The 14,159-nt window shown below is 40.4% G+C and overlaps 1 protein-coding gene across 2 annotated transcripts in view; it reads left to right on the top strand.

Moving 5' to 3' along the window:
• The window catches only part of cfap91 (cilia and flagella associated protein 91), a 111,959-nt gene that overhangs the window by 6,131 nt on the left and 91,669 nt on the right, over positions 1 to 14,159 (top strand). For both annotated transcript variants that reach the window (XM_043701005.2, XM_087992732.1), the window contains 2 exons: positions 9,067 to 9,224; positions 12,827 to 12,910. In XM_043701005.2, the coding sequence (XP_043556940.1) occupies positions 9,067 to 9,224; positions 12,827 to 12,910 (242 nt within the window). The remainder of the gene's footprint in view (positions 1 to 9,066; positions 9,225 to 12,826; positions 12,911 to 14,159) is intronic.

The raw sequence follows: 14,159 nt of genomic DNA, 5'->3' as shown, positions 1-14,159 counted from the left end.
GGATAAATAGACAAAGTCTCTTCCTTGGGGTCAGGGAGTCCAGAACTAGAGGACATAGCTTTAGGATGAGAGGGAAAAGATATAAAAGAGACCTAAGGGGCCACTTTTTCACGCAGAGGGTGGTGCGTGTGTGCAATGAGCTGCCAGAGGAAGTGGTGGAGGCAGGTACAATTGCAACATTTTAAAGGCATTCAATGAGTTTATTCTGATGTATACTTGTACATAAATGGTCAAAGGTAGGTGCATTGTGAAATCTATTCATTAAGACACAAATTGTTCAAAATTCCATTCAACTTGTACATATCTCTTGTTTTACATTTATTTGTAAATATAACCACCACTGAGTCATAGAACCATAGAGATGTGCAGCATGGAAACAGAACCTCTGTCCAACTCATCCTTGCCAGCCAGATATCCTAACCGAAGCTAGTCCCATTTGCCAGCACTTGGCCCATACCCCTCTAAACCCTTTCTATTTATATACCCATCCAGGTGCCTTTTAAATGTTTAATGCCTCCACCACTTCCTCTGGCAGCTCATTCCATACATGCACCGGCCTCTCCCCCTAAACCTATGCCCTTTAGTTCTGGACTGCACCCCCCACCCCCACCCCCACAAGGGAAAAGATCTTGCCTACTTACCTTATCCATGCCCCTCATGATTTTATAAACCTCTACAAGGTCACCCCTCAGTCTCCAATGCTCCAGGGAAAACAGCGCCAGCCTAATCAGCCTATCCATTTGTCTCAAATTCTCCAACCCTGGCAATATGTTTGTAAATCTTGCCTAGGAACCCTCCAACCACAAGGAATGAACTCAGATTTCTCCAGTTTCCTCATTTCCCCTCCCACCACCTTGTCTCAGTCCCAACCCTCAAACTCAGCACCACCTTCCTAACCTGCAATCTTCTTCCTGACCTCTCTGCCCCCACCTCCACTCCAGCCTATCACCCTCACCTTAACCTCCTTCCACCTATCGCATTTCCAACACCCCTCCCCCAAGTCCCTCCTCCCTACCATTTATCTTAGCCTGCTTGGCACGCTTTCCTCATTCCTGAAGAAGGGCTCATGCCCAAAACATCGATTCTCCTGCTCCTTGGATGCTGCCTGACCTGCTGCGCTTTTCCAGCAACACATTTTCAGCTCTGATTTCCAGCATCTGCAGTCCTCACTTTCTCCTAAATCTTTTCTGAACCCTTACACATTTCACAACATCCTTCCGATAGGAGGGAGACCAGAACTGCACACGATATTCCAAAAGTGGTCTAACCAATGTCATAGAGATGTTTAGCACGGAAACAGACCATTTGATCCAACCCGTCCATGCCGACCAGATATCCCAACCCAATCTAGTCCCTTCTGCCAGCAGCCGGCCCATATCCCTCCAAACCCTTCCTACTCATATACCCATCCAGATGCCTTTTAAATGTTGTAATTGTACCAGCCTCTACCACTTCCTCTGGCAGCTCATTCCATACACGTACCACCCTCTGCATGAAAAAGGTGCCTTTTAGGTCCCTTTTATATCTTTCCCCTCTCAACCTAAAGCTACGTCTCCAGGTCTGGAGTCCCCCACCCCAGGGAAGAGACTTTGTCTATTTATCCTATCCATGCCCCTCATGATTTTATAAACAGCTATAAGTTGCTGATCTTTGAGGGTCCCTGTCCTGTACAGCTGCAACATGACCTCCCAACTCTGATACTCAATGCTCAGAGGAATTGAGCATAAAGGAAAGCATACCAAGTGCCTTCTTCACTATCCTATCTACCTGCAACTCCACTTTCAAGGAACTATGAACCTGCAGTCTTTGTTCAGCAACACTGCCCAGGACCTTATTATTCAGTGTATACGTCCTGCCCTGATTGCCTTTCCAAAATGCAGCACCTCACACTTATCTAAATTAAACTCCATCTGGCACTCCTCAGCCCATTGGCCCATTTGATCAAGATCGTGTTGTAATCTGAGGTAACCTTCTTCACTGTGCACTACACGTCTAATTTTGGTGTCAACTGCAAACTTACTAACTATACCTCCTATGTTTACATCCAAGTCATTTATATAAAATGATGAATAGCAGTGGACCCAGCGTCAATTGTTGTGACACACCGCTGGTCACAGGCCTCCAGTCTGAAAAACAACTCTCTACAACCACTTTGTCTTTTACCTTCAAGCCAATTCTGTATCCAAATAGCTAGTTCTTCCTGTATTCCATGAGATCTAACCTTGCTAACCAGTCTACTATGAGGAATCTTGTCAAATGCTTCCTTGAAGTCCATATAGATCGCATCTCCACTCTTCCCTCATTAATCCATTTCGTTATTACTTCAAAAAACTCAATCAAGTTCGTGAGACATGATTTCCCACGCATAAAGCCATGTTGACTATCCCTAATCAGTCCTTTCCTTTCCAAATACATGTAAATCCTGTCCCTCAGGATTCCCTCCAATAACTAGCCCACCACCGATGTCAGGCTCACTGGCCTATAGTTCCCTGGCTTGTCCTTACCATCTTTCTTAAATAGTGGTATCATATTAGCCAACCTCCAGTCTTCCAGCACCTCACTTGTGACTATTGATAATTCAATTATCTCAGCAAATATCTTACTGGTTCCTATTCCTAACAGGATGCCTCCTTTCTTGACTAAAACTTTCTGAACTTAATGCAGGACTTTGACCCATCTTGGCCTGAGACTGACAAGATGTTTCCTGTAACAAGAGAAAACAAATAAATCTTTTGGATTATAACCTGGTGTTATGTGATTTTTAACTTTCTCTAACAAGGACTGATTTTGCTTTTGTCTTTCAATTGAATTCTCATCTTCCCCAGATGTATCTATCTAACCTTGACTTTGACTTGAATAACTGATGCAAGGTTATCAACTTCTCCAACATTTCCATAATGCATGCCTTTTCATTAGGCACTTACCTGCACATGATCCATACTATTAAATTATAGATCTCTTAAAGAATACTTCCTAAGATTTTGTTCCTTCAAGAGTAGATGTTTCCTCCATATTCTCCTGGTTCATTGGTGCTCTGTGAACCACCCTGTGAAATATCTTATCTGCCTTAGCATTGCCATCAATCCAGGTGGATGTATCTGGGTTGGTAAGTGCATAAGTGAGGTGCCTTAGTGGAATATTGTCAGTGAATTAGTTGGAGAAAGCACTCTGCAGATGTTATGTTTCTTCACTGATGTTACTTTCCCTGAGTTCATCTCTTAAGTTGTGAATTCACTATTGGATTCCTAGCATAAATGAAGTTCTGAGGAAGAATCACTGGACTTGAAACATTAACTCTGATTTCTCTCCACAGATGATGCCAGACCTGCTAAGCTTTTCCCGCAATTCCTGTTTTTGTTTCTGATTTACAGCATTCACAGTTCTTTCAGTATTTAAACAGCAGTCAGTATTGGAGGCTAATCATCTCAATACCTGAACACCATTACAGTGAATCTTGAGGGTGGTGTTGAAGGCTGTACAATCCTTAGCAGTTCATCAATTACCTTCCTTCCATCGTAAGGTCAGAATTGGATTTGTTCACTGATGATTGCACAGTTCAATGTCATTTGCAAATTCTGAGATAAATAAAGCAGTCCATGCCTGCATGCAGAAAGACTTCTGTTCATCCATTAGACCAAACCAGCATTATTTACCCATTCCTCGTTGTGCTTGAAAAGGGTAGTTGCTTCTTGAACTGCTGCAGTCGATTTGGTGTTGGTACACCGCCAATGCAATTAAGGAGGGAGTTGCAGGATTTTGACTCAACAACAGTGAACAAACAGTGATATGTTTCCAAATCAGAATGGTGAGTGGCTCGGAAGAGATTTCTCAAATGATGGTGTTCCCATGCACCTGCTACCTTTGTCCTTCCAGATGATACGGTCCTGGTTTTGGAAAGTGTTATATAAGGAGCCTTGGTGAATTTCTGCAATACATCTTTTGGATGATACTTACTGCTGATACTGAGCATCAGTGGTGGAGGGAGCAAAGTTTTGTGCATGTGGTTGCCAGTCAAGTAGACTGCTTTGTTCTCAATGGCGTCAAGCTTCTTGAGCATTGTTGGAACTGCATTCATCCAAGCAAGTAGGGAGTGTTCCAATACACATTTGAATTGTGCCCTATAGACAGTGGGTAAGCTTAGTGGAGTCAGGAGGTGACTTACTTACAAATGTAACAGACTTCTGAGCAACTGATCTGCTCTTGGATTCCGAGTATTATATTGCTAGTCTTGTTCAGTTTCTGTTCCATGCCAAACTTCAGAGTGTTGATTGTGGAGTTTTCAGCAATGCCACTGAATGTCAATGGGCAATGGTTAAATAGTATTTAAGTGCAAATATTACTTACCACTTGTCAACCCAAGCCTGAATGTTCCCTAGGTCATTCTGCATTTTGGGCATGGATTGCATTGTATCTGAGGAGTCACAAATAGTGTTGGACATTGTGGGATCATCAGCGAATATCCAAGTGTCTGATCTTCTGATGGCAGGAATTTCATTGATGAAACAGAAAAAAAAAGGTCATGTCTAGGACACTAACCTGAGGAATGCCTGCAGAAATGAGATGGAGCTAAGATGACTGACCTCCAACTACTACAACCGTCTTTGTTTCTGTCAGGTTTGACTCCAACTTAGAGTTTGCCCCGATTCCTATTGAGTGTGGTTTTGCTAGGGCTCCGTGATGCTACATTCAATCAAGTGGTGCCTTGGTTTCACAGGCAGTCACTCTCACCTCAATTCTGTCTATGTTTGAACCAGGGCTGTACTGGGGTCAGGGGCAAGGTTGTCCTGGTGGTACCCAAAGTAAAAGTCAGTGAACAGGTTTTGTTAAACAAGTGCTGCTTGATTGCATAATCAATGATCTCATCCTCAAGTTACTGATCGTTAAGAGTAGATCAATTAAGACAATAAGATGTAGGAGCAGAAGCAGGCCATTCAGTCCATCGAGTTCGCGCTGCCCTTCAGTGAAGTTATGGCTGAGCTGATAATTCTCACATCTATTTCCCTGTCTTTTGTCTATAACCCTTAACTAGTTACAAATCTGCCAAGGCTTACCTTAAATATACTTAATGACCCAGCTTCTGCAATAAAGATTCACTATTTACTGAAAGAAGAAATTCTTCTTTTCTGTCTTAAACGTGTGACCCCTTATTCCTGAGATTATGCCCTCTGCTCCCAGACTTTCCCATAAGGAGAAATAACTTTTCTACATCTAACCAGTCAAGTCCTCTTAAAAATCTTGTATATTTCAATAAGGTTGCCTCTGTTTTTCCTACATTTCAATGAGTACAGGTCAACCTACTCAATCTCTTCTCATTACCTCAAGAGAGTGTCTTCACACCTGGTTTCAACCTTGTGAACCTTCTCCGGACTGCCCCAGTGCCAGTATACCTCTCCTTAGGTAATGGATCCAAGACTCTTTGCAGTTGTAGTTTGACTAGAGCCTTGTATATTTTTAGCAAGCACTTACTAGTTTTGTATTCATTCTCTGTGAATTACTTTTTGCCTTCCCTATTATCTGGTGAATTTGTATGCTAACTTTTTATGATTCATGGGCAAGGACTCTCTAATCTCTCAGTTCTGTAGTTTTCTGCATTCTTTCTACATTCAAAAAGTATTCAGCTGTTTAATTCTTCTTACCATGGGTAATGGGTCATTGGCCAGGTTGGATTTGTTCTGTTTTTTTGTTTACAGGACATATCTGGGCAATTTTCCACATTGCTGGGTGGACACCAGTGTTGTAGCAAAACTGGAACAGTAAGGCTAGGGGTATGGCAGATTCTGGAACACAAGTCATTAGTACTATTGCTAGAGTATTAACAGGGCCCATAGCCGTTGCAGTCCTGTCCTCCAGGTGTCTCTTGATATCACATTGAATAAATTGAATTGGCTGAATACTGGCATCTGTAATGTTGCAGACCTCAATTGGAGCCCAAGGTGGATTATCCACTTGGCACTTCTGGCTGAAGATAGATGCAAATGCTTCAGCTTTATTATTATGGGACCACCAGTCTAATTGTTGACATTGAGGGGGTGCCAATCAAAGGAGTTGAGCAGTCCTGTGGGACTTGCAGCAACAGATAACAACAGTGATGGAGGGTAGTTGGACCAGACAAATGGACTTTTGCTAGAAATAAAAATGTATTGGGTGTAGTGATAGATGAGGGATGGGAGCCATAGACAAAGGAATTCCACAGCCTGATGCAACCTACAGTCCTTCCATGTATATAGTGTATCTGGTTTATCCTTAATTTCCTTTCCTGTTTGAAATGACCTGATTTCAGTGGAGCAAAGAATCACTGGAATCTTTGGGTTGTGTGCGTGTTCAAATCTCATGTTACATTATCTCTTGCACTGATGTCCCAGCCTCCCCCATATTTGTGGATGTTGTCTTCCAGTGAATTGTTTCATTGTCCACCACCATTCATGTCTGGATGTAACTGGATTGCAGATTATCTACTGGTTGTGGAATCATTTACCTCTGTCTGTCACTTGCTGCCTATGTTTGGTATGCAAGTGGTCCTGTGCTGTACCTTCAACAGGTTGATATCTCATTTTCACATTTGCCTAATACTGCTCCTTACACACCCTCTTTCATTGAACTCCTCTGAAAAGTGAAAGTTGCCATAGTCACAGAGGGCCAGAGGTTGTTCTTTCATTACAGACGGATTACGCTGGAGTGTTTAACCGGAGGGTCACTTTGGATATGGGATGAGGTTGAGAAGGCTGACCCTCAGTGGTGACCTCAGCCAGTGGAAGAATTGAACCCACGCTGCTGGCATCATTCTTCATTGCAAACCAGCTATCCAAAACATTGAGCTGACAGCCAGCTGGTACAGTTGATTTTCCGGTCAGTGATAACCCCCAAGATGTTGATAATTGGGGATTCGGTAATGCTAATGATATTGAATGTCAAGCAGTGATGGTGGATTCTCTCAATATTAATTGTCTGGCACTTGTGTGATTTCAATGTAAGTTTCCACTTATCAGTCCAAATCTGATGTTGTCTAGATCGGTATGGATTTGTTGGGGCAAATGGCCTGTTTCCATACTGTAGGGATTCTGGATTAGAGTGGTGCTGGAAAAGCACAGCAGTTCAGGCAGCATCCGAGGAGCAGTAAAATCGACGTTTCGGGCAAAAGCCCTTCATCAGGTATTCCTGATGAAGGGCTTTTGCCTGAAATGTCGATTTTACTGTTCCTCGGATGCTGCCTGAACTGCTGTGCTTTTCCAGCACCACTCTAATCCAGAATCTGGTTTCCAGCATCTGCAGTCATTGTTTTTTCCATACTGTAGGGAATGCAATCTTTTTGGACAAGGGCGCTTCAGTATCGGAGGAATCACAAATGGCTCTGGACAATGTGAAATCATCAGCAAACATCATAGCCTCTGACCTTTGTTAACATACTATTAGGTGCAAGCAATGTACGAGCTTTTTCTGCTATACTGACTCAAATAGGAAATGTGACAGGTGTACTCATCAAAGGATGGTGGGGGTCTTTTAGACCCAGTAAGGGTCTCATTAATTTTACCTTAGGACCTGTAATTCTGGGTATGTGAAGATGTGTCATGTTTCTAGCAGTATCTCAGCCTCTGTAAGGACATTTGTGGCTTCACTTAGTCCATCTAACAATGTAACTAAATTGTTTATGACACTGATTAGCTGTTACTGAGGTGCTTGAGAAGACAGTGACTGCTAGTGCCACCCCTTTCAAAATTATTTGCAAACCTTTCTCTACAGTCTTAACTTTGTATTAAAGACCTTTTATTTTCTAATCCTTAACCCTGTAAATATTATCTGCTGCAGTATTTGTGAATTTCATGGCTTTGGTCCATGTAAATTGCTCTGTTACTTTTCAACATTCTGGTGCAACTCCAGTTCTCTTTGTCTCTCTAGATATCCTGAGTGACCTGCTGTGCTTGTGGACATTATAATTATTGGCTGTGGTTTGACATGCTTTTTCTCTCTGTCAATCAAAAGTGAGATTCTTGTTGAAATCTGCTATTGCACACAAAGTAACACCCCGTTTCAGAAAATGCAATTTCGAAAAGTGCGTTGGTGGAAATCTTGTAATAATATTTTATTGACAATTTTAGGAATATCCTCATCATGGTGTTGCTATAGTTCTTGACACCATTGTTTACTTTTGTTTTGACTATGCCAGTGGAGTTTTTCTGAAATTTGCCAAAAAGGGAACCATTTCTTTTATTCAATTCACATATAATATATATGTTTTTGTATAGATGTACCTTCAAAACTTTAGATTTTGACTTTCACAAACTGCAACCTGTGACTATATTTTTTGAGATTTATGGTTATTTTTGAAAATATGCCTAAATGTCATGCTTTTAGGTAATGCCATAAATTATTATCATATCAAGAAGTCAAAAGCAAATTTGATAATTTTTTCTGCAGAAATATAGGTATACCTTTTGTAGAATCCTTACAGTGTGGAAGCAGGCTATTCGGCCATCGGTCATCTAAACTCACCCCTGTAACCCTGCATTTCCAAAGGCTAATCCACTTCACTTGCACATGCCGGGATACTGGGCAATTTAGCATAGCCAATCCACCTAACCTGCATATCTTCAGACTGTGGGAAGAAACCAGAGCATCCCCATACAGACACAGGGAGAATGTGCAAACTGCACACAGCCAGTCGCCCAAGGGTGGAATCAAACCCAGGTCCCTGGCACTGTGAGACAGCAGTGCTAACCACTGAGCCACCATGCTGCATAGGAGACCAGGAGTTTATAAAGTGTCTGAAATAACATTTGGCAAATAAAATAATTTTGAAGAAGTAGTGAGCTGCTAAATGATCGAATCAGTGGCAAATTATTACTTAATGATGTTTACTTATGTAAAATTTACTGCCATTAAAGTCAACAGTATGTTTTTCAAATATGGAGATTGAAGTGCAGAAATGCTTACTACATTGACTTTTCATAATTTACTTTTATATGAAGTGACATTATTGTATTGTCGTATTAATTTATGTAAGTTAATGTGCTTTGAATAGTTGTCTGTGTCCAATATGACAAATTCTGTACATTTCTTTCCATCGTGCAGAAGAAAGTGCCTGACTATAAGACCATGTTCAGTAATTTGGAACGTTTTCCAAGCTACACCATTCAGCTAGATCGCAATGACCCAGTCCCAAAATTTGTTGATCAACGCTGGAGAGGATATGGAGAGAAAAAACAAGAAGCCATCAAGCAACTGGCAATGTAATTGCTGTGTTCTTTCTAAATGATCTAAATAGTCAATTACATGTAAACTTTATAATAAGTAAAACTCAAACATATTTAAACAGCATTTCTTGCTTTGGCTACCTGTTTGAAAAATTTTAACTCTTGAAGAAAGGCTTATTCAAAGCTATACTGTAGGACAGAGAATAAATCAGATAATGAGGCCATATTACAAAGATTATGTTATTCATGGCTGACTTTAGTCTTCAAGTAGATTAGGAAAGTTAGGTTGGCAGAGGCAGCCATGAGGAAAAAATCATAGTTATTTTGAACAGTTTCTTAGTACAGTATGTTTTAGATTCATCCAGGGATTTTGGACCTATTTTCAATCAGGTGATGTGTAATGAGGCAGGTTCAATGAATGATCTTGGAGTAAAAATGTTTCTGGAGAACAATGACCATGACATGGTACAATTTAGCATTCAGTTTGAGAGGGAGTAGTGAACATAGGCTCCTTCGAGAATGAAGCTGGCAAAATAATAATGGGAAACCAATAAATGGCAGAGAAGTTGAAAAACACATCAACTCTGACTTCAGAAGGCACTGAGAGCGTTCCAAAAATACTAAATAATCCAGGGGCAAAGAGGGAAAGGAAATAGATGCAAGAAGTATCATAAGAAAACGTAGTAGGAAACTAATGGAGGCTAAAGACTGATAAGTCCGCTAGACATGATTGGTATTCTACGATATTAAAAGAAGTAGCTACAGTGATAGCCAAAACACTGGTAGTAATCTTCCAGTTCTTAGGTTCTGGAAACGTGTGGATGGGTTAGAAAACTGCCAATGTGACACCTTTATTCAAAAAGGGAGAGAGACCAATAGCAGGTAACAATAGGGCAGTTAGCTAAACATGTGCTATTGGGAAAATGTTAGAGCCTTAATATAAAGGATGTGATATCAAAGCATTTAAAAATAATACAATCAAACAGATTTTATATGGCTTTGTGGAAGAGAAATCATACCTAAAAAATTATTAGATATGTTCTGAAGAGAAAACAGAAGATAGATAAAGGGAAGCATTGGATGTAGTATATTTGGATTTCCAGAGGATGCATGATAAAATACCATATACTAGGCTACGTAATAAGATAACAACCCTTCCATTGGAGTTGGTATATTAGCATGGTTAGAATATTGGCTAACTGATAGACAAAAGGGACTTGGACTTAGGGTGCCATTTTAAGGTTGGCAACCTGTACCAAGTAGAGTGCCAGAGACCTTAGTACTGGTGCTATAATTATATACAATATATATTTATGACTTGGATGAGGAAAGTGAAATTTGCAGATGACTGAACATTAGGTGGTAAAGCAAATGATGAGGATGACAAAGAGTCTGCAGAGGGTTAATGATACAGTTATGCAAGTGGGCAAAAAACTTGGCAGATGGAAAACAATGTGGGGTTATGCATTTTGTCAGGAAGAATAACAGAGCTGAATATTATATGTGAAGAAACTCTGCAGAAAGCTACACTATAAATAGAATGTCAGTCTTTATTTTGAAGAGAGTAAAATATAAAAATAGGCAAGTCACGCTAAAAATATACAAGAGTCTAGTTAGACTACGCCTAGAATACTATGAATAGTTTTGACTCCTTATCTGTGGAAATCAATATACTGGCTTTGGACTCAGTTCAGAGAAGTTTCACTTGATTGATCCCAGGTCTTGAGGAATTGGCCTAGGAGGAGAGGTTGAGTAGGTTGGAGTAGGCTGTACTCATTGGAGTTTACAAGACTCTGAGAGACATAAAAGGTATTCTTAGGCTACTTTACAAGGTTGATGCAGAGTGGTTGTTTCACCTTGTGGGAGATTCTAGGATGAGAGGGCATAATCTGAATAAGCGGTCACCTGATTAGGTTACTTAATCTATGCATTTCTTTATCATAGAGGCTGTGTATTTAAGTATTTTCCAGGCTGAAATAGAAAGATTTTTAATCAGAAAGGGAATCGAGGGTTATGGGGAAAAGACAAGAAAGTGGAGTTGAGGCTTATTAGATTAATTATGATCGAATTTGAAAGGTGGAGCACACTCAATGAGCTGAATGGCCAACTTCTGCTCCCATTTCTTGTGGTCTCGTGGTCAATGTGAGCAGTCTTTACTGTATTGCAGGTGATATGGTCTCACCAGCTGGCTGGAGAAGCAACAAGGTCCTCGCACCATCTCCCTGGGGAAAAGTCTGCAGAATTATGTGCCCTTAAGGCAAAAGTGGCCGCCTTTCGATCAACTGGGGGCAGACGTTCAATCGCTAAATCCTGCTAGCCAATCAGATGTCACAAGTGTCCATTTCAGGAAGTGCAAGCAAAAGCTGTTGGCAGTGCAACCATCAGAGACCCTAGATCAGTAAGGAAGCCTAGGCCACAGATGCAGGAGAAAAGGAACCATTAAATGGGAGGGTGGGACGTTCCTGCAGATGGTCTTTGGCAGTGTTACAGCAACCCTCTCTGCAACCTAGAGTCTGCTGGCTTGCTTTTTCAGCTCTGCTAATAACTTCTCTGCCAGGGCTGGTTGAATGCTGTTGAAGGGTGAAGCCTTTAAGTTGCTGTTAATTAATTGCCCACTTGATCCTCAACCGGCAGCAGCAACACAATGGGGAAAGATGCCTCGGAGCTTCCTCCTCCTCTCCACCAACCTTAAGTAACAGATTCCTCTCCCGACCCCAAGGAAATGGCCCCACCTCCAAACTCTCCTTGGTTGAGAGCATTAAATACCGGCTATTATTTTTGAATCCTATTTGTTAATTTAATTTTTTTAATTGTGATAATTTTATAAATTGTCAATAACCATGCCCTTATTGTAGGGAATCTAATCTAATCTAATTTAATATTGGTGTAGTTAAAGAATTGGCTGAAAACAATTGGAAGCAGTTTCTGCATGGTTTTCCCAATCTCTCACTGTGACACTGGCAAAGATTGGCAGACCACCTGCAGCAATACCCTGCCCTCCCATTAAATAGCCTCCATTTAATGACCTGTTTTTAACCATTAACTGAATTTCTTTGGGAATTCTTCTGTTATTCTTATGAAGTTACAATGGCCGATTAGGAGAATGTGTTAAGTAAGGTTTGTCAAATTGTTCAGTATAAATCTCGGCATAGCCAGTTACTTTCATGTTGATAAGACTGCAATTTTCAAAATATCAATTGAAACATACAGCAAAGAAAATTAGGGGAGATTTGTGCTGGAGGAGTGGAAAAGCACACTTTCCTTCATTGGACCTAGATTTGAATGCAAGTAAAGTTTATAGCATGAAAGTCTCCTTTGTGTTGCCTTGTAAAGATACAATATGAAGCAAGGTTATGCAGTTTAGAAGAAGGGCTTAAGCCCGAAACGTCGATTCTCCTGCTCCTTGGATGCTGCCTGACCTGCTGCGTTTTTCCAGCAACACATTTTTCAGCTCTTTTGCAGTTCAGAGAAAACTAATGGCAATTCAACACGAATATTGTTTTAGGGGGTCAGCAAAGTGTTTCAACAAGAATTATTAATAAGTACGTTGATAGAGAATGTTTATATTTTATGTTTTTGTCTATCACAGCCAGAAACTCTTTCAAACCCATCACATGCATATTTCCTTTTCTTCTCAGGCATGATCCTTCTCTTAAAATGCAATTACAAATAGAGCAAGATCCACAAGTTAGCGGTAAAAACCGGTATAAGTATTTCACAAGGTAAGTTAATCGACAAATAGCATGAATATAAAATGAAGAACATCCTATTTTTTTTCTCATGATGCTTAATTTGCATTAGGAATAATATGAGTTTGAACTGTCGCATACAGGTGTCCAGTACTATACCATTTCAATTACAGTATTGGATAATCCAAATCTTTTACTGCACCCCCAATAGCTTGTTAAGCAAGTATGCCTTTGTTATAAAAACACAGCAATGTATTCTATTTACTATGATGAACTGAGCTAATTAGTATTACCACTTTGCATATATTTTTCACTGTCCAGCAAATGTATCAAAATGCTTTAGTTTCACAGCAATGTTGAAAGTCTTTTGTAGAACAGGATTTTAATGACTCTGTGTGTTCCAAACAGGCTGTATGCATTGTACAATGTTATTTTTGCATTGTACAACATTGCTTTTGCTTTGTACAGGCTTTCCAGTATAGTGAGTGGAGCAGAAATTGATGTGATTTGATTGTTTGCTGTCAAATTATTACCTCTACCTCCATCTTAAATAGCAGAAGTTCTAATTACTTATGTTAAAGTAGAGATTTGAGATAGCCCAGGGAATCCCTTATGGACTCAGAGATCGTACTCTTTGGAAGTCTGGAATAAAAAAAACTCTTTCAGTTTAGTTTAATTTTAGTTATCCCATTTATTTACCAATAGCGTCACTGTTACAACACAACACTGATACCTATAAGCTAAACTAACTAGGTTCTAATAATCTAGGAGAGTAGGATACCAGCTCTTCATGTACCCCAGCAGGATACAAAGCTTACAAGTTTACACAAGTTTACAAAAACATTGCATGTTCTTAAATAGCCAGATAACAGTGAAAGACAATAATTCGTAAGGAAGAAAAGTTAATTGACAGGTCTGTATATGCTTGACTAATCATTCCTACGGGCCCTCAGCCATTCATCAGGAGGGAAAACATACCCAGCCAAGTTAGGCGCCTGCTAGCGAGAGAAACTCCTATCATAAAGAGGTACCTGTCTGTGTTAATTGGAGAGTTCATAAGGTGACCTTGCACAGCTCACACGTCAGATACAATTGTTTTACAAAATGGTTCCTTAGCAAGGAGGGCAAACTTTTGATCATAAAATGGCTTCCTGACACATTGTGCCAGAATCTCTTCAACGTTAGGCTTAGAATAATTTCTAAGCTCGGAGCAGACTCCTGCTTTTTAAGCACTGAATCATTCTGTACCTGAAGCTGAGATGTTACCATAAGGTTGCATGGT

The sequence above is a fragment of the Chiloscyllium plagiosum genome, unplaced genomic scaffold (assembly GCF_037043375.1).
Source record: "Chiloscyllium plagiosum isolate Xiang-an unplaced genomic scaffold, Cpla_swu_hap1 HiC_scaffold_12, whole genome shotgun sequence".
NCBI lineage: Eukaryota > Metazoa > Chordata > Chondrichthyes > Orectolobiformes > Hemiscylliidae > Chiloscyllium > Chiloscyllium plagiosum.
The sequence above is the reverse complement of the archived record's forward strand: the minus strand, read 5'-3'. Positions and strand labels throughout refer to the sequence as shown.